This window comes from Lepidothrix coronata, unplaced genomic scaffold (genome assembly GCF_001604755.1).
Source record: "Lepidothrix coronata isolate B3197 unplaced genomic scaffold, Lepidothrix_coronata-1.0 Scaffold32, whole genome shotgun sequence".
Classification (NCBI taxonomy): Eukaryota; Metazoa; Chordata; class Aves; order Passeriformes; family Pipridae; genus Lepidothrix; species Lepidothrix coronata.
This window is the reverse complement of record NW_016690212.1, coordinates 4187625-4207684: the sequence shown is the minus strand read 5'-3', so window position 1 is coordinate 4207684 and position 20060 is coordinate 4187625. Positions and strand designations below refer to the sequence as shown.

The following is a 20060-nucleotide window of genomic DNA, read 5'->3' as shown; positions in this document are numbered from 1 at the left end:
CCATAAACTGAAACCCAAGAAGTTTCACCTCAGCATGGAGACCTTTTTTACGTCGAGGGTGGCAAAGCACTGGAACAGGATGGTCGTGGATTGCCCCTCTCTGGAAACACTCCAACGCCCCCGGGACGCGCCCCTGCGTCCCCGCTCCAAGCGTCCCTGACTCGCAGGGGTTGGAACAGGACAACCCTCACAGCTCCCGCCCACACCTGACGGCTCCGCGCTCCGCCTGGCCCCGCCCCCTCCCGCCCGCCACTGCGCCTGCGCCTGCGCGCGTCCGCGGAGTCCTTGAGGGCCGCGGCGGTACCGCAGACATGCAGCGCTGGGGCCGCGTCTCCTGCGCGCTCGCTCGGGTACGGCGGCGGCGGGGCGGCCGGGGAGAGGCAGGGGACGGGGTCGTGCCGGGGTCGTGCCGGGCAGCTCTGGCCTGGGGTTTGCTCGACCCCCGCACCCCCCCGGGAGCGGCCGGGAGGGCGGGCGGAGCCGCAGCGGGTGCGGGCCTTGTCCGTGCTCCCCTCCGTGCTCTGCTGTCGCTCCCGTCGCAGCTCGGCCGGACAGAGGGGACGCGGCGGCCGTGGGCTCCTCACGGTCCCTGGGCCCAGGGAGCAGCCTCTCTGCTACCGTGTGTTTGCCGGTGCCCGGCCCGCAGAGGCCGCGGCGGCTGCGGAAAGCGCCGCTGTCAGGGGGGGCGATCCCCGGCCCTTGGGCTGCGGGACCGGGGGCTTCGCAAATGCTTCTAGGGACATCCTCTGCTCCAGTTACAGAGTGATCCGGCCTTGAGATGCTTGTAGCAGCTGTTCTGTGCTGTCCCATTACCTTCTTGTAAAGGATAAAAAACCTTGCCCACCGGAACCTTCTCTGGGATATTCGTAGGAAGTGGCTGAAGGGATGGTTACGGAACAACGAGACTCAAACTCCTGTAGATGTCTAACTTATGTCGTTAAGTGGTTTGAGAGCCCTGTGCGAAGGGTTGAAAGTTTGTGTGGATAGAGGCAGCCTTAGGCGAGGCTGACCTGAGAGGAGGTGTGGTGACAGGCTGAGGTGGCAGAGCAACTTCTAGCTCTTGTTCCAGTCGGTGCCTGCTGCGTCTCTTTATTCGTGCTGTTCCTGTTTTGGTTAACTGGTGACAGTGATTGTGTTCGCTTGTGTGTAGCTGACAGCTTATTTCTCCTCAAAAGTAAACATCAGCTTTTAAAAGTAAGTTTGTTTCCCTTTCTAGAGAAGCCGTTTTGATCGAGTTCATCATGGTCTCCAGGGAATTTGTGCAGTGTCACAAAGATCCTATGCTGATCAAGGTAATTAATTGTCAAAACTTTTTTTTACAAAACCAACCCAAACTCCCTACAAAAAACAAAGCATTACTTCAAACTCAGAAATCAGTCTTCCAGGTGACAGTGGAATTGATGTCAGTGTGGAGATTTGGATGAAAATAGTGGTTTATTTGCATTATTTAATGTCAGGCTAAACCTGTAAATAGAAGTTGAGCTTTATCATCACTGTTTGTATGGTATAGAATTAATATTCCAGAGGAGATTGTGGTTACAAAATATGAACTAGGTACAAAGTTCATAGCTTCTGCTGCTTTATAATCAATAGAAGTTGCATAGATACCTATTGCAGCTGTGTATTCCCCTTTATGAACTGATTTTATGGTGTTCAGTAATCATTTATCTTTTGCTCTAAACATCAGTAGAAGCTGTGCTGGAAAAATGTATAATAAACTATTGACACATCTTGGGTTAAGTTCTTAAAGGATTTGTAGCAAGAGGGATGAGGAATTCAGTTTCTTCATGTCATTTTACATTATTTTCCATGTGAAATATAAGACTGGTTGTTTTTACTGTGGAATCAATACCTCCACACAACCTTTCCCTTTGTCCAGAAAGTTACTTTCAGGTATGAAATGTAACTTCCTTATCTAAACCAAGTTTATGAACTTGCATAATTTTTAATATTTTGCTTTTTAAAACCAAATTTCAAACGTGAGTTATTTCAGAAATTAAAAAGTGGTGTTCCTGCAGTAAAAGTTTAATTGCTGAAACAAAAGTAACTCAAATGTTCTCTGTTTCAGTTGATGCCGATGTCACGGTTATCGGCTCTGGTCCTGGAGGGTATGTTGCTGCTATCAAAGCAGCTCAGCTTGGGTTTAAGGTAAGATGTGACCTCACTCAGATAGCAAAATATTCACCCAGGTGAAGGGTGTTTGCATGATACTGAAATTCTTCTGTTGCATCTTGGGCCACCAGATGCTGTTGACATCTTTCGTTAATCTTTTGTTACCTCGCTTACCCAGATTGTACAGAATTTGAAATGGAGATGTGATGGGATGACTGTCTATAGCCCTGCTACTGACAGAGCTGCTCAGGACAGCTTGCTTTTGATTGGAAGTGATAATTGAGGTGGGCTTGTAGCCCTGTGAAAGAGAAGTTGGGAAAGCAATGATAGGAAGGAATTTTTCTCTCAACAAAGTAAAAAAAAAAAGACAAGACAATGGCTGACAAAAAGGCCACTGGAAAACTCCTGAAGAACAGACTGAGTGAGCTCAAAAGGGGGAAAAGCCACATTCAACTGATAGGCTTTTTGAATGTGGGTAGAGGAATTCCATTTCCATGTGAGAATTTCAGAGGCAAAAATATGTATGTAGAAATACTGCAGTATCTTACATTTATTTGTGTTCATCTCTGCTTGTTGTCTTTGAGTGCCTTTTGGAAGAGGCAGCTTGTGTCTGTGTACTAATGATGTGTCATTGTTATTGTGAGAGTTATATGTGCATAATACATTCTACATATTTTTAAACTTAACAAAAATCCAGAGTGTGACTTCAACAGGATATGTTTTTGTCTTCATTCCTTAACATGAGACCAACTGACTCTCTTATCACTGCATTATTCTTCTCTTAATTATTTGGAAATCTGAGAAGGCAGTGCTAGCAGTCTTGAACATGTTTCTGCTGGCTGATATGTCACAATGTTTCTGAATTATGAAAAATAGACTTCATGATCAAAATGAGCTGGTTTGATCAGCTGGTAAGGACAGGAACTGCTGTTGATGAATGGAGCTCCATTCCTGGAACAGGGCCCCAGACAGCAGTTAGTCTTCATCTTTCAGTATTTTCAGAACTTGGCTGTACAAGGCCCTGAGCCACCTGATACGTCATAGAATCACAGAGTGGTTTGGGACGGAAGAGACCTTAAAGATCATCTAATTCCAACCCCCCTCCCATGGGCAGGAGGGTTACCTTCCACTAGACCACGTTACTCAGGGCCCTATCCAGCCCAGTCTTGAACACTTCCAGGGATGAGGCAACCACAGCTTCTCTGGGCAACCTGTTCCAGTGCCTCACCTCCCTCACAGTTAAGAATATCTTCCTGATAGCTAATCTCAATCTACCTGCCTTCATCTTAAGGCCATTTCTGTCCCTCCATGCCCTTGTGAAAAGTCCCTCTCCAGCCTTCTTGTTAGCCCCCTTTAGGTACTGGAAGGCTGATTTAAGGTCTCTCTGGAGCCTTCTCCAGGCTGAAAAATCCCATCTCTCTCAGCCTGTCTTCATAGGAGAGGTGTTCCAGCCCTGTGATCAACTTAATGGCCTCCCCTGGACTCACTCCAACAGGTCCACATCTGTCTTGTGTGGGCCCCAAAGCTGGACACAACACTCCAAGTGGGGTCTCATGAGAGCAGAGGGGGAGAATCATCTCCCTTGATGTCTTTGGTGTTGACTGTGTTTGGAGCTGAAGGTTTGACTAGAAGGCCACCAGAGGAGGTACCTTCAAACTGAACTGGTCTGTAATTCTGAGTGTTGTCCCTCAGTGGTCAATAGTCTCACAACTGGGTATCTTTGGGTATCTTTAAGCCTTCTAATGTATAATGTATCAAAATATAGATATATGAGTTTCCATTAAGTTTTACATCTGTCTGTGACCTAGTGCAGATAACTGACTCGTCTTTACCCATGTCTGTGATTTTTTTTTTTGTCATAATAAATACTTTTGCTTTGAGGTGTATGTTGTTACTGAACTGTTAATAGTTGAGAAAAAAGGTGCTCCATGCTATGGGTTTTAATTAAGATTAAGGCCTTCAGCCACATAAATTCACGTTTGATTATTCTAAAGATATTTTTGTGACTGGCTATATGCCAGCTTTTCTTGGAACAAGGCTGTCCTTGAGTCCTTCAAATCTGTGATTAACAATAGGATACCACACAAGGAGGTTAAAAAGTGCCCTGGATTCTGTTTTTCATCATAGCAAAAAATATCATGTCACACTGCTTTACAGATAGTCAGAAAGGGCAAAATCCTTGGACATACTTGTGCATGTCACCTATAGCACTGAATAAACATGGACGATATTTTTGGCATCCTTGAGGAATGTAAGACTGGCAGAAAAATAGATTCTAGAGTTACATCATCCATGGAAGAAACTGAGTCTGCTCTACTGAACTCCTGAACTTTTAACTTCCAATTTCAGNTCTGAGACTGGCAGAAAAATAGATTCTAGAGTTACATCATCCATGGAAGAAACTGAGTCTGCTCTACTGAACTCCTGAACTTTTAACTTCCAATTTCAGTGCTATGTCTGCTAGCACAAGCATTAAGTCCTTGTGTCACCAACACAGCATCCCGTGTTATTGCCAACAGTGTTCTCTGGGCATTGGCTTTCCAACAGCTTTGCCTGGCCCTGTCAGGGAAGTTGATTTAAAGTGGATGAGGCAGAACATCCTTGTTGAGTAAAGGTAGGAGCAGTCTGGTGCTGTTTAATCCACAGTGCAGCTTGTAAAGCTCTTGGATTGTGTTTTATATATTCGTGTGCTTGAAACAAGAGGAAGGGTAGGTAGAGGATCAGCATCTCACCGTGTTCCTGTAATTTGAATTGGTGAATTCTGTCTTGCTGTTAGTGTCACCCCTACCTTAGCACAAAAGCAGCAGTTTAAAGAAATTATGAAAGGCTTTCACCTGGGTAGTTGCTTTGCAGCAGACTGGAGCCCTTAGAGTATAAACCAAGGAATGATTGTTTTGAGTATGTATGCACCTTGCTTCTGTAAAAATATTTTACGATATTCTCTCCCCCTTGCTGTTTTTATATCAAGTTTTGGCAGTTGTTTTTGTCCTTTGCACACTTTGATGTTGGTAAGTTGATGAGAAGGAGATGGAATGTTTTCCATAACTCTTGGTATTGACCTTATTTTTGTTGGGTTTTACTTTACTTGATTTTTATTTTTTTCTTTCTTTATAGCTAGTGGCATAACTTTATAGGAATGGGTCTTACAGGATAGTGTGTTCAGAGGGGGAAATGTTTGTGGCTTGGGGGTTCTGTTCTGTTTAGTTTTCTTCAAAGAAATTATTACTTCATGAGATTTTACTCTGTGCTGGTTCACTTATCTGTTGTTTGCTTGTTTTTATGTATCTTTTGCAAGATTTATATTTTTTGCTTTTTGCAGGTTTTTTTCTGTACTTGTAAGGAGAACGTTTTTCATAGAACTGTGTTGTATTTATTTGAGGCAACTTTGTAGATTTTTGAAGTAGGATAGCACTTAAACTTGTATAAAAGGATGAATGGTGCAATGGGGAACGTGGCTGTCTTCTGGTGGAGAATTTTGTGACAAAGAACTATTTTGTGGGTTTTAAGTTAGGAAAAAAATGAGGGAAGGAAAATCTGAGCTGCAAAATAACTTTAGCAATTAAATTAATGAGACATTTGCAGAGGTAGGATTACTAGATAATTACCTGATCTCTGACATTAATTCTAAATTGTGATATATCCTATAAGGAAATGGTAGCACAGTATTGCTAAAAGTTCTTTTTTTCGCCTGTTCTTTTTCCTCAGACCGTGTGTGTAGAAAAAAATGCAACATTAGGTGGAACCTGTTTGAATGTTGGATGTATTCCATCCAAGGTAAGTGTACATAGTTTGTCATAACTGCATTAAAACCAGCAGACATTATATGCATTACTTGGAAGAAGATTAAGGAGTTTCTAGAGACAGACATACGTTATTTAAAAATCAAAATTGTAAAATAAATGAGCTGAGGATACAAATAAACATAAGGAACAAAAAGGGTTAAAATTTTATTTACTATTTCTATTACTCAGTAGAAATGTTTTATTTGCAAATTTTGCATTGTGGTCCTTCCCAGATGGGAGAAAGGACATGTATGAAAATCAGAGGTACATACAGATGTATCTCCTCCCTCTGAGGTACTGAGTCTCTGTTGTAACCAGTAATGACTGTTGTTTCAGATTATTATCTCTTGTTGTCTACTGAACTGTGTCAGATGGTTGTACCTCTTATACCATGATCTCCTCCTATCAGTTTCTTAAAAATAAACCTGTAGCTTTGTCTAAGATGATGTTCTTATGTTAAAGGAATGTTGAACTGTGTCACTAGATGAAGAGAAAGTAAATCTAAATTAGAGATTTTTTTGTTTTTTTTGACTGCACCAAGCTTGGAAGAGACCTGTCTCTCTCCATTGACTGTAGCAAGAGCCTAGTTGATTAGCTCTTGAAATATTCATCTAAACTATATCAGTATTGTCACCAGCACCAGAGATGGCCTGGAGGGTGGGGCTGGTGGTGCTTGTGTCGAGTAGTGCAGGTGGGGAAAGGGTGAGTCCAAGGCATGCACTCTGAAAGGAAGGAGAAGGAAGAAGTAGTTCAGAAGAACCTAATATTTGACATTGTCAATGCAGTTTTAAGTAATTTCAGACCTAGGCTCTTGTAAGAATAGTGCTGTTGCTGGTGAAAGGAGTCTGCCTCAATTGCACCCAGCAGGTGAAGGAAGACACTGGTAGTGTCAGGTTTGTAATGGCTGTAGTAAAAAACATAATATTCTTAAGATCTCTCATAACTGTGTTGCTATTTCTAATCTGTTTGCTCAAGAGGTTCTATTAGCATGGGAAGAGAAAATACAATATAAATACCAAGTTCTTTTAAATTATATATTAATTTTTCTAAAGATTTTAATAATAGTTCTAATGAAGCTCATAATAGCATGGTATACAGAGGCACCATTCAAAAATTTCAATCTACACAATGTTACCTTGAAAGTTTGGAACTCTGCCAAGATCTATTTGACTTCTTGAGCCCCTTTTTGTTTTTCATCTGTTGAAGTTCTTACAAAAATATTACTGAACCCATGGGTAAACTTGAATGCTATCCAGAATTTGTTTCAATGGCAATAAACTTCTTAAGAAATGGATATGTAGGCTGCATACACTTAGGCAGTAGCAGATTATTCAAATATTTCTTTCTGGAAAGCCACCCAAAATAATACATTGGGCATGGATTTTTTCTTTCTAATTGCTGAGGTCTTAAGCGATGGCTGTGTCTTTAAGTAATGTAGATGTTACAGGTTTGGGGTGGTGACAGTTACGTGAAATGGAGACATTAATTTTTAAGACAGTTGATAAGACTTAGTCATAAAAATGGAATGATCTTTTTTTGACAGTATTAGTTCTACTCAAGCATATCTATATAGGCCAAGTGTCTCAAAATGTCCTTTTAATCCTTTACTGTGCCTGCTTTAGATTTCAGTCTGTGCAGACTTGCACTGTTGACCTTCTTGTGAAGATACTGATAGTTTCATCTTAGATATGGCTATAGTGAAAGACCCAGTTTGCTTAGTAAGATCCTTCCCTAACTATATTGTTATTTCTAATCAAAATACAATAATTAAGGTTCTGCATTTTGAGCTGCTGATTTATAGCCATCCTTATAAAAACTGTGCTGATTTTATCTGTGAATTCTGGAAACCCATGTACCTGAGCTAGCTCCTAGCAATCCAGCTTCAGCTCAACTAGCTATGCAATTTTAGTAACTTAAGCACAACAACTGAAAATTGAACTCACGTATGTCTACACAGGCAAAAATCTTAACAGGCATTTCAGTGTAGGTTTTCCTCATGCAGGTTTTCTGTATCTTTTCTTTGACAGTCAGAATCATCTTTCTTTTGCTCTACTTTTTTTAATCCCTATGGAGTAATTATCAGTTTCTCTGGTTGAAATGTGCAGAAAGGATAGGTGTGGATTTAACCATTTTCTGTTTCTGTGTTAGCTATGTAACTTTATAAAACACTCAGAAAGAGTTACTGTGTACAAGTTTGGTGTTTGAAGTATACCTTTTTTTAATACCTACATCAGACTTTTTCTTAATAGTGAGAATGTTTTGCACATAATATCAGATTTTTCTTTTCTGATAATATAATAAATAACTCATTCTTGTGAATGTATGTCCCAGTTCACATTTTTATGTGTCTTTTTTAGGCCTTGCTGAACAACTCACATCTGTATCACTTGGCCCATGGAAAAGATTTCGCTAATAGAGGAATTGAAAGTGAGTGTGAAGAACAACTGTCGGTGACTGTTAATATAAATGGTTTCCATCAACAAGCAAATTTAATCTTTCAAATCTGACTGCTGTGGTTTTCTGATCAGAAAACTTTTTAGACTTTATAAATAATATCCTTTATCTGTCATTTGGAGGCTTAGGGGCATGTGTTTGCTCCTCGAACCCTGAATAGATAAGTTATATTTGCAAAGTGTAATACTGATTTTTAACATAAATAGTGTTAAATGTAACCTTTAGCATTTAGTAGGGCCATTCAACACATCAGAGCTGTTAATTGTGTTGAGCTTAAGTCCTTTAAGACTAAAACACAGCAATGCTTGATGTAAGTTTTTTTTTTTTCAACAGTTTCAGGAATCCGTTTGAATCTAGAGAAGATGATGGAACAGAAGAGTAGTGCAGTGAAGGCATTAACAGGTGGAATTGCTCATTTATTTAAGCAAAACAAGGTTAGTTTGGATTGTAAACTAAGGTATATGCATTTTTCTGATCTGAATTTCTTGCTTTTTACACTTCCATATTGCCACATAAATTTATTTGAGTGGCTGACTTGACAAGGGCAGAATTTGAATGCTTCTCTTCTAGAAAACTTTGAAATTATCAGTTCCTTCATTCTTAATCTACTTAAAAGAATAGTATACAATTACTTTGTCATTTGTACCAGATAGTGATGTAAAGATATGTGTTAGCAGCCTCTCTAAACATTAGTGAGGTTTGGATGAAATGTAGCCAAACTTACATAAGGAATTTGAATCTGACTTTACTGTGTTCTGATTGCTGAAGGTTGTACATGTATCTGGGTTTGGAAAAATAACTGGCAAAAACCAAGTCACTGCAACTAAAGAAGATGGCAGCACACAGGTTATCAATACAAAGAACATACTTATAGCCACAGGCTCAGAAGTTGCTCCCTTCCCAGGAATTACTGTACGTATTTGAAATGTTAAATGTACTTTTTTCCAGTGTCTTATAGCCACATAATTTAATGTGTACAATTTTTTGCATCTAACTGCACCTCACCTTCTGTGTGTTTTCTATATAATTTGTAAAACCTCCATTTGTGCATGTCTTTGTCATTAGATTGATGAAGATAATATCGTGTCATCCACCGGTGCGCTGTCACTGAAAAAAGTTCCTGAAAAGATGGTTGTCATTGGTGCAGGAGTCATTGGTGTGGAACTGGTGAGAGTATATTTAAACTACTTGGTCTTAAATTTATAAAGGAACAGGGCGTTACTTTTTGTTGTATTTGACAATGTTGCTGTGATTTAACAGTGGAGTGGGTTGTAATGAATCTTCTCAGACTTCAGAGCCTGCTAGCTCCTTTTTTTACCAGAAAAGCTGGGATAAGTGTTTGTGGGATCAGTACTTCTGCAGCTGGTTAGATAAACAGAGAGATGAGAGGGGAACATAGAGGGCCTCACATGTTTATTTTTCTTTTTTGGGAGGGCGGGGGTGTGGGGAGATGGTGTTTCACTTTTGCTGAGGTTTATACCTGCTCTATGTATAGATGAGACAACTCTATTTTAAGGGAAGTTCGCTTTAACTCAGGATGAATTGTTGTGTTTAGGAGTTAATCCCAAGAAATTTTTAATGTGATGTGATTGTTTGGTAGAATATGTACAATCAAAGGAGTGGAGACTTTGTAGTTCGTCTTGGTCTGAGTCCTTTTGCCTCATACATACACAGTTCAAAAAGAATTTATATTTGCTAGTCTTGCAACTGCTTGATACTTTGCACATCTGCTTAACCTGCTGACCATTAAGCAGGGAAGGAGAAAGCAAAGTGAAATTCTTTGCTGGATGGGTATGGGTGACTGCAGATAAGTAGGGTTTATGTGGGTTTTATTGGAGAGGCTGATGATTGTGGTTATGGTTATATGGTTAAATACATACAGAAGCAGCAGTGGTTCCATTTTATTGCATAAAATTTCCCTAATGTGCTTTGTTTTGATTAATTTCTAGTGCTGTTACACCACAAGTAATTTCCTTTGAGTTTTGCTTTCAAAATCTTTGATTTTGAATTTCTTTTATACCTATAATGTAAAACATACATGAGTTATACTTAGTTATTTTGTTAGCTATTTCTTTAAAAGCCTAATTCACTAAATTCAATCACTGAAGTTTGGGGTATGCAAATACTTTTTTTGATGGAAAGGTAGGGGATAGTTGGACTTTTTTCATTTTACACATTTAACATTTGTAGAAACTGATCAGTGCTGTTATGTGTTGTTCTACTTTTTAAAAGTTTACATTCTGTGGTAAGTATTAGGGTAAAAGTGTCTGAAGTTTGCTTTTTAAAAACTCTCTTTACCTGTGTTGTTGTGACTACAGGGGTCAGTTTGGCAGCGCCTTGGTGCAGATGTCACGGCAGTTGAGTTCATGGGCCACGTTGGTGGAATGGGAATTGACATGGAGATCTCTAAAAATTTCCAACGTATTCTTCAAAAGCAGGGATTTAAGTTTAAACTGAACACCAAAGTTACTGGTGCTACCAAGAGACCAGATGGAAAAATCGATGTAGCGTAAGTGTTTAACATAAAACTGGGGGAATGCCATATATATCTTTCCTCCCAATACATCAAACCTGCTTAAAAATACAGTCTGATATTATTTTTTAAACAGGAAAAAAATGCATTTAGAATGAAACTTAATTCTTTAGTAACATTTAATTTTTATCCTCTATTGTAATTTACAGAGCTCATAATTTTGGATTTATTGAGTCCTAGGTTGCTTATACAGGAGAGGGTCCATTGACTTGAGTTGCAGGTGTGGTGAGATAAAACCAGTGTTGTTATAATGAGATCACTAACAAAAATAGAACTCTAAATTGTTCTTTTCGTGGAAGATATTTGCTTCTGGTATAATTAGCATAAATATCATGATTGTTTATACAGTCATTTTCAAGCCATTAATTCTTGGCTGCTTACTGGAAGGGTCATTTTGTCTGTGCCTCCTCTTGTGTCAAAGTAAGTGTGGCAGAGATTTTATTGCTCTTGAGCAGAAATAAATGAAACTACCCAAAGAGTGTTATTTTAATGATCACACTCAAGCCCTTTGAAGTTTTATAGATGAATAGTTAGTACAGAAACACATAAAGCCTATTTGCTTTGTAAAAGTTTGTGTTAACATATTCTCTATGCAGAAATTTTGGTTTAACAAAATGCTTAATGTTACTTAATGAAAGTAAACTTAATTGTTTCTTCACTGAAATCTTTAGATGGTGACTTGTATTTGCTGTATCACCATAGCTAGGGAGATCTGTCCCCCACTGTAAAGGTCTAGAGTTTGGGCTTCTTTACATGCCATGCTGATGCTGGTTGGATCTCTCACATAGTCTGTTTCTACATTTATAGTTTTATTTTGTTTCAAGACTATGGTTTTGAAACACACTTCCTACTTATCTTCACTTACCATGCTTTGGTTCTTGCACTCTGGGAGCACATGAACTGAACTTGTTCTGAATGTAGTTAAACACAAGATGCACTTGAGGGGATGCATGTGATGCAGGGCAGCTGCTGATAAGTGTTTGGTACTCAGGCCTAAAGAAAGCTCAGAATACATGGCCCTACCCCACCTCAAAATAAAGTACTTTGGATGCCAAGTACTCAGCACCAAATGTTTTGCTGTATGGGTCATGCTACTTGCTAGTGAAAATATACCCTAAATTTCTCTAACAGTTGTTAAGAAATGTAGTAAGAGGTGTTGTCCCTTGCTCCCTCTTCTACTCCTGAAGTCTTGCCGGGAGGAAGCATGGGGCAGGCTGAATGCAAATGCTTTGGGTGTCACATCCAGCCAGCAGGTCACCACCTGGGTCATAGCAGTTACTAGTCAGAGAGAGGCCATGCTGCAAGTGTACAGCTTAGTGGTTTTCTCCTTATTTTTCTATAGTGTTGAAGCTGCTGCTGGTGGCAAGGCAGAAGTAATAACTTGTGATGTGCTCCTAGTTTGCATCGGTAGACGTCCTTTTACAAAAAATTTAGGTCTTGAGGATCTTGGAATTGAACTTGATAAGAGGGGGAGAATCCCAGTCAATAACAGATTCCAAACCAAAATTCCAAAGTAAGTAAGACTAATTTTTTTCTTACTCTTTTTTTTAAGCAGAACACTTATATTTAAAGTTTAACCTACTAAAGCACTTTATATTTTTAATGGCAGAATATATATTTATTTTCTGAGGGTAAAACTCAAGATATATGTTTTATTTCAGGAACTAAAAAATTTTATTCAGCCTTTGAAGTTTTGTAACTTAGAAATCACTGTGTATTTCATGTCACTAAGTACCTCTTGAAGTGTGTTTCTTCTGTGAAAACTGCAAAAATGTAGTATTTTAATCTATTTTGATTAGAGTTTTCAGTAACTTGTTTCAAACAGACTGTTATATAAGGTAGCCTAGGTGTGCTAGGATGTTTTTAAACAGTGTCTTATTCTGTTTCATTGGTCTGATAGCATCTATGCTATTGGTGATGTAGTTGCTGGACCTATGCTGGCCCACAAAGCGGAGGATGAAGGCATTCTTTGTGTAGAAGGCATGGCTGGGGGAGCGGTTCACATTGACTACAACTGTGTTCCCTCTGTGATATACACTCACCCTGAAGTGGCCTGGGTTGGCAAATCAGAAGAACAGCTGAAAGAAGAGGTACCTTTTGTTTTTTCAGACAAAAACTGTTTTTCCACCTTGGGTGTGGTTTCACTGTCTAGTAGTTTTTCTAGCTACTTTATCCAGAATTTCTGCATCTGAATTTATTGCGTAGGGTATGATTCCCTTCTGCATGCCACTCTCCCAAGAATCACAGTTTTAGTGACTTCCATTCTGTGACATTAATATTGTTTATTTGCAAATTAATCTTTATTAACCCCTTATGCCACTTTTGGTGGTGGTTCTTATACATTGCTCTGTGTGTCTCCTGTGTTTCATTTCTGTATTACTTCTGTTCATGTACTTAGCAAATTTTCTGCCTGGTTACATTGTTCTTGTTGGTCATTAACTCAAGAACATCTGTTTTGTAGGGTGTAGAATACAAAATTGGGAAATTTCCATTTGCTGCAAACAGTAGAGCAAAGACAAATGCTGACACAGATGGCATGGTGAAGATACTTAGTCAAAAATCAACAGACAGGATGTTGGGTGCTCACATTTTAGGCTCAGTAAGTATTGTACATTGTGCTGTCTTGGTCTTGTAAGGGTCTTTTTATTCAGTGTTGCACAGTTTTAGACTAGTGGTTGAGTTAGGAGAAGCAGTGTTTGTTTCTCTGATGAGTTTAGTGGAATGGGGTTTTTTGGTGTGTTGGTTTTTTTTTTTGGTGGTGGTGGGTTGTCTTGTTTTTTGGTTGGTTGGTTTGGTTTGGGGGTTGTTGTTTGTTTGGTTTTTTTTTTGTTTTTGCTTTGTTTTGTTTGAGTTTTTTTAATGAATACTGCCAAACACTTGAGAGAACATCAGAAATTACTTACTCAAGTTTTGGAAGTTGAAGGAGCTGAAAAGACCGTGGCTTTCTTGTTAGTGTTTTCTTTTTTTCCCCTCTCTCTGACTTCAGACATCAGCAAAGCTGGTATCCTTATCTTGCAGTCACCAGCTCTGGAGTCGTAACTTATGGAACTTTGCATAAAAAACCTTTGGGATATTCCCTGTTTGGGAAAAGTATTTCCCCCTCCCTTCCCCAGTTAGACCCTAATCTTTCTCCATTTCATTTCTTAGCTTTAAATATTTTTTTTTTCGAAAGAGCTATGCAGAAACACTTCCGTACATCTTTGTGTACAGCTTTCTTTAAGAGAAACACTAAAACTGGTCTCAATAAAACATTATGCCACTTATTTTCTCTTGCAGTTCCAGTAATTTAGAAATCAACATGACTTAAAGGAAGCACAACTTAAGTCTGACTCACACCAATAAATATAATTTTCTTCATTGGGAAAGGGCTGGGGGAAAAATCTTATGATTGTGGATCTAAGTGCTAAAAATGTAACAGGAGACTTCACTATTTTTGACTCCTCAAAGAAATGTTACCCAAGTAAATAAGCATACATGCAACAAATACAAAGGAGGGTGCAGATGTAGTAATATGCTCTTGCTTACCTAGTTATCTGTTTCAGTTTCCAGGGGGACATTGAAGTTTTGGGTACACTGTAGTTTTGAGAATGTGTATATTATCTATAGTGGAAAAATGCCCAGCTTTTGTACAACTCTCAGCAATGACAGAAAAAATACCCTCATTAAGAATTATATTTAGTTTTAAACTAGGCTTGAGTACAGTCACCAAAAAGATTAAGTACTTACAACTTACATTAGAGAACAGCTGAAGTGCTAGTTAAAATACACAACTTTTCTTTTTTAGCAAAAAATGCTTATTTACAAGCTGTTACTGATTCAGGAGAACCTGGACAACTGCATAAGGATTTGTGCTAATTGCAAGTACTATTAAATTACAGGGTGCTGGTGAAATGGTCAATGAAGCTGCCCTTGCTATGGAATATGGAGCATCATGTGAAGATGTAGCCAGAGTTTGCCATGCCCATCCAGTAAGTCTTTCCTGAAGTGACTGTTGAACACCAGTACACAGACATGCTGTTATTACATGTACCTATTAATGACTTGTCTCAAATCTTCGTTTGCGAAGCCTGGCCATGGTGATTAATGACTTGTAATTTTTTGTGTTTGCTCTCTACAGACAGTGTCAGAAGCCTTCAGGGAAGCAAACCTAGCAGCGTCCTTTGGCAAAGCTATCAACTTCTAAAATGGAAGAGCAGATCTTTGTACATGTATAATACATCTCTGAAAACGGACTGTGGGCCCTTATGGAAGGCTGAGTCTGAGGATTTTAGGACCGAAATAAGTGAATCTCTTAATTTTAAACATCAAATATTTAAACAAGTAGAGTTTGGAACAAGTGGAATTATCCAGTCTCTGTAAAGTAAATACTTAAAATTACATGTTTATTTACATAATGAATGTTGCAGAAAAGCAGCCTGACAGAACTCACTTTTTCAAACCAAATATTTTGCTGCTGCATGGGATTATCAGGTGTGCTGGTCAGAACTCTGGGTAACTGTCCAGCATACCTTATGTTTTCTTATTTGAAGTAGTGATACAATAAACCAGTTGAATGCTGGCACTTGTAATGCCACTGGCACTTAAAATGCCACTGTCACTTCCGCACAAAAATGTGGTTCCTTCTGAAAGGATTAACTTTAGTATCTAACCTACTTCCTATATATGAGTACCAAAACTTGTTTTGACCTAGTAGTGTTAGGATGTTGGGAGAAGAGGGGCTCATATAGGTCAATTAAAATTATATTGACTTTTTAAAGAGAAAATTCCTTTTGTGTGTGATTCTCCAGACGTCATGTTTTCATATTGAAAACTCAAAGGGGAAAAATCGAGTGCTAATTGAGAAATGAAGGATTGAAGACAAATTCATCATACTGCAACCTAATCTTTTTTGTTCTTAAAGCATCCACTGTCCAACTCTCTTAAACTTGAAATGCTAAAACTGGGTAGTGCAGCAGCACTTCCTCTGAAGTGCTGTGACACGAGGGTATTCTGCACCTTCCACACGTAAGGGCTGCAGTGTCAGCTCTCCACACAATTAGGACATACATTCTTCTCTTCTGTTTTCTATTTCGTTCTCTCTTTCTGTCTCTTCTGTAGCAAGAGAGCTTAATAAATATTTGACATGGCTGGAGGGTCTTCTTCGGTGTTTGCTGATTGTATCCTATTAGTGTCTAGGTTGTTAAATGTGAAGAAACTCACAAACAAATGGCATTTTGGAAGATCCTTAATGTATATAGGGAACATGCTCAATTCCAGTAGCTCATTTTAAAGTTTTCCAGGGTGCCACTTCTTTTTCTGTTAGGCTCTTCTGCCTTGAAGAAAACCTTAATATCTGCTGGTATTGTGCATGTCCTTTTTAATTATGCCAGTGGAATGAGAAGTGTACCTTCAGAAAATGGTGCAACAGCTACTTGGTTTTATGTATAGACAAGACAGTTACATCTTTCTACCTTTCTTTATAGCTTCTTATTCAAGTATTGATCCATTATCTGGAGTGATGGAAATGTATGCCAGCATTACCATTTTGTTAAGATACCAGTTCATCAACAAAACACCAGTGATACTCTTCTTTATTGTGGTAATTTTTTTAAATGTAGATGGGGTTAAACTGACAGGTCACTAAGCTGATCACCATCTGATTCATGGATATGCTGGGTTAGTGAGTTAATGTGGATCTGTTTTCAGGTGGCAGTAGGAAGCTGCTGAAGGGAAAGCAAAGGTGAGACAACAGTGAGGGAAGAAAAGCTTGATTCTTCCAATAGATCTTGGCATTTCAGAATCACTTCTACCTGCTACAGGTAGATGTTAAGTGTTAATTGTGTGCTTTGCAACTTCTTCTAGAAGCCCTGCTCTTTCAGAAAGAGCTTTGTGGCCACTCCCTCCACCTCCCTGAATACTTGTAGCAGTCTTACTGCTGTTCTTACCTGAGGTTCACCAGTTACAAATCCTTGTATCTCATTTTGTTCATGTTAAATGAAGTTTGGAAAGTCATGGAAACTTTTAATCAAGAATACTGCTAAGACTATACTGAAGACTATATTTTTCCAGACACTTTAAAAATAAAATTCAAGGCCTTAAAATTTGTTAGTTACTTCTCTCACTGTCATTTCCATTCTAGTTAAGTGTACAAAGAGTGTTTGTAAAAGTATGAGGGTCTACTGAGCCACCTGTCAGTGGTCTGATGGCTGTTAGAACCTGAGTGTTGCAAAGTTGGCAAACTTTTCAACAGCTGCTAAGTGTACTGGCAGTGAACTCCTGTATGATTACCTGGTATGGTAATCAATTCCTATAATGGATTTTTTTGTTGTAGCATTTGTAACCGATGAAGCTTAGGGGTAATAATTTATTTAAACATCAGTTTGCTTGGTAAGTGATGTATCTTTCCATAGTTGTCCTGGCTTTCAGTGCTGTTTAGTGAAGGTTAAGTAAAGTGCCAAAGTATGTACAAAGATACAATCCTCGGGTCAGAGATAGCAGTCAGGATGTGCACATTGCACTTTTTGGTGCTGCTTTGTGTAGCTGATGGATGTTGTAAATCAGTTTGTGCCATCCTGTGTGTTTGTCTGAAGGTGTGTTGTTGTACAGATCACTTTAAGTATGGTGAACAGGATGCTACTCTCACAGTTCTTAAAAGTCTTACTACTTGTGTTAAGTACAGGCTGTTCTTAGAGATCTGTCTGCATACAGCTTCTTAACTGGTTCACACTAAGTGCCCTGTGACCTTTTGTAGTTCCTTTCCAGACAGGATTAATATTCCAGGCTTGGTTTGTCACATAAATTTGGTGCATTCACCCCTTCAGTACTGACCTCTTCAGTTTCCACTTCACATATCAAGTGTTCCTTAATCAGTGACATGAAACTAGTGTCAAGCCTAAACGGATATCATGCAGAGGGTAAATAATCCTTTCTGAGTACTGTGCTGTAACTAGCTAACTACACATGGATGGTATTTCTTCATATACTGGTAATTTGGTCTAAGTCACCATCCTATATTTCACAGTAATAGGAGCCCTTATTTAGAATTACACAGTTCAAGCCACTATTTTATTAGATCTCTAACCAGTTTAAAAACAAGACTTGCTCAAGATTTAACTGATGTACCATTGCAGCTACTGAAAATAGGAAGGAACTTAATGAGTCATACTAGGTACGTACAGAGATACAAAAGTACTGTTTATTTTCAACATCAAAAAGTTATTTGTCTTTGGTTCTGTGACTTTAAAGTCAATATAAAACCTATTCACCTTATCAGGTCTGAGTGTAATGTCAAAAAGAACTAGTATAATACTTGTAAAACCCATCCTGAACACAAGCATTTCCCACTCCCATTTATAAGCAAGTGCTATAAACAGCAACTTTTTGGCTGATTGTCTGTAAGAGGGAGCGAACTGTCTCTTCCAGCTCCACCAACTGCTTTGCTTTGTCTTCCAGAACTTTTTGATTGTTTTCATATGTATTTTCCAGATCTGTAAGCAAAGGAAAGGAAAAACCAGCTTAATTTGGGGTGGTTTAATGCAGTGACATTTAAATTGCTATAGTTATGGATAAAGTACTATTAATATTTATTTTTATTTTGCAAGATAATCTGATTGGGGGGGAGGGGGAAGGCAAAGGCTGGAATGGCACCTTTTTGTTTCCTTAACATTGGGATGTAAAGCAACAAGGAAGTTATTTTCCAGAGGTGGAAATTCAAAAGTATACCTTGATTCATGGTGAAAATAATTGTCATTCTTTGCTCTATGGTGGCTTTTACAGAACAGTGGTATGTTTTGGCTTGTGGTGATTAAGACTATTCAGCAAGTCACTGTAACTGTGCAGGAATAGCTAAGAGGGGAAGAATGAGTTCCTGGCCTGGCAAAACCAGAAGGAAAACCTAGTTCCCCTCCCTGGTAGCATCCCAGGGCAGATGGCCTCCTCCTGTTTCACTCAACCTTAATTGTCAACAGTAAATGTTAAATTAATCTGTAAACAGGAACTCGTGTCCTGATTAGCTTTTGTTTTAACAGCTTTCCAGGGCGGGGTGGGGGTAGTACTGCTTGAAGATGGGGGTCTTGCTTGAACAGGTTAGTCATCATCCTAAGCACAGTAGTTACCTTCCTTCCCTGTAGCGGTTTCTGGGAGCAGTGATGGGTGCCATACCATAAGTTTGTGTCTCACCTATAAGTTTCAGCTTCTTTTATAGAAATCTCTGATTCAAAAAACTGTATTGTGTCCATAAAAATAAGGAAAGCAGATCAAGCCTCAGTAACAATCAAGTTCCTTTCCTCCCCAACCCCCCCTCCGCTTCTGATGAATACAATAACAGTGTGAAATTGCTTCATGTGCTTAGGTGCCAACTTACCTCCTCAGAACAGCCTTACCTTTGAGCAGCTGGAGTTTGCTGTTTGCTTGAGCCAGCAAGGCTTTAGCTTCATCTTGCAACATGCCGGCTTTCCTCCTGGCGTCGGCCGACTCCTCAGTCTTCTTGGCAATGAGTTCTTCCACGGTTCTGTACTTGCCGCTCAGCTCCGTGTTGAGGACCTGTTCCAAATTCAAGCACAAGATGGAGCTCACGCGACAGCCAATACAGTGGGAGTTGGCATTTCCTCCCTCTACCCTTACTAATCTGGGTGGAAGGAGAGACTTCGCTGTTAGTTCAGTTAACAAAAGCAGGAACAGTTTCAGGGTATTTCCTGCTTACTATTCAAGACTTTAAGGGCTGGGGTGAAGACTCGTAAGTTGCTCTTTTGCAAATCTGTGGCTGTTTTATAGCTTTGGTACTGTCACTTGGCAGGGATTTATGGGATTAATTTACACAGTTCTGTAACTAATTAGTTACACACTTCTGTAACTAATGTACAGCTGGAAAGCTACACATGGTAAGGAAGTGGCACTGTTTTGGATTGAATGCTTGCATTTGAGGAGGAATACTCTTGTTACCCTTTCAGTAATGAGACAGCTGACTAGTTTGCGCAGGTGAAGGTGCTGGAGAAGTCACAAGGTTGGTTTCTCAGCTGTGCTTTTCTCTGTGGGGTTGAGAAGTCCAGTGGAATTCAATCGTTAAGCAAGTTAACAAACTGCAGCAGTACTACTGGAAGTATCTCATGTTTACTTAACAGCATCTGAGATATTACTTAGTGTTTGGATACTGTTGATTTGATGGATAATACAGCTCTCCTGGCAGAAAATGTCTCTCTGGA

At 39.3% G+C, this 20060-nt stretch overlaps 2 protein-coding genes across 2 annotated transcripts in view; one reads left to right on the top strand and one right to left on the bottom strand.

Moving 5' to 3' along the window:
- The first annotated feature begins 227 nt into the window (after nucleotides 1-227).
- DLD (dihydrolipoamide dehydrogenase) lies at nucleotides 228-16005 on the top strand. Its single transcript, XM_017811430.1, has 14 exons — nucleotides 228-350; nucleotides 1217-1292; nucleotides 2069-2148; nucleotides 5818-5886; nucleotides 8252-8321; nucleotides 8682-8782; nucleotides 9117-9260; nucleotides 9414-9515; nucleotides 10667-10857; nucleotides 12224-12394; nucleotides 12782-12971; nucleotides 13343-13480; nucleotides 14760-14849; nucleotides 14999-16005. The coding sequence occupies exons 1-14, from the start codon at nucleotides 312-314 to the stop codon at nucleotides 15062-15064; spliced, it is 1527 nt and encodes a 508-aa protein (XP_017666919.1). The 5' UTR covers nucleotides 228-311; the 3' UTR covers nucleotides 15065-16005.
- A 1891-nt stretch (nucleotides 16006-17896) lies between these two features.
- Nucleotides 17897-20060, bottom strand: part of LAMB1 (laminin subunit beta 1) — a 39679-nt gene continuing 37515 nt past the window's right edge. Inside the window, exons 30-31 of the mRNA XM_017811428.1 lie at nucleotides 19242-19401; nucleotides 17897-18347 (exon numbers count right to left, since the gene is read on the bottom strand). Of these exons, the coding sequence (XP_017666917.1) occupies nucleotides 18211-18347; nucleotides 19242-19401 (297 nt within the window). The 3' untranslated portion in view covers nucleotides 17897-18210. The remainder of the gene's footprint in view (nucleotides 18348-19241; nucleotides 19402-20060) is intronic.

What these genes read in the sequence shown, in the direction of transcription:
- DLD (XM_017811430.1), top strand. Translation starts at nt 312, where the DNA reads ATGCAGCGCTGGGGCCGCGTCTCCTGCGCGCTCGCTCGG. An exon ending in CGCTAATAGAGGAATTGAAA is followed by an intron (nt 8,322 to 8,681) that starts GTGAGTGTGAAG and finishes TTTTTTCAACAG; the next exon opens with TTTCAGGAATCCGTTTGAAT. An exon ending in GATGGAAAAATCGATGTAGC is followed by an intron (nt 10,858 to 12,223) that starts GTAAGTGTTTAA and finishes ATTTTTCTATAG; the next exon opens with TGTTGAAGCTGCTGCTGGTG.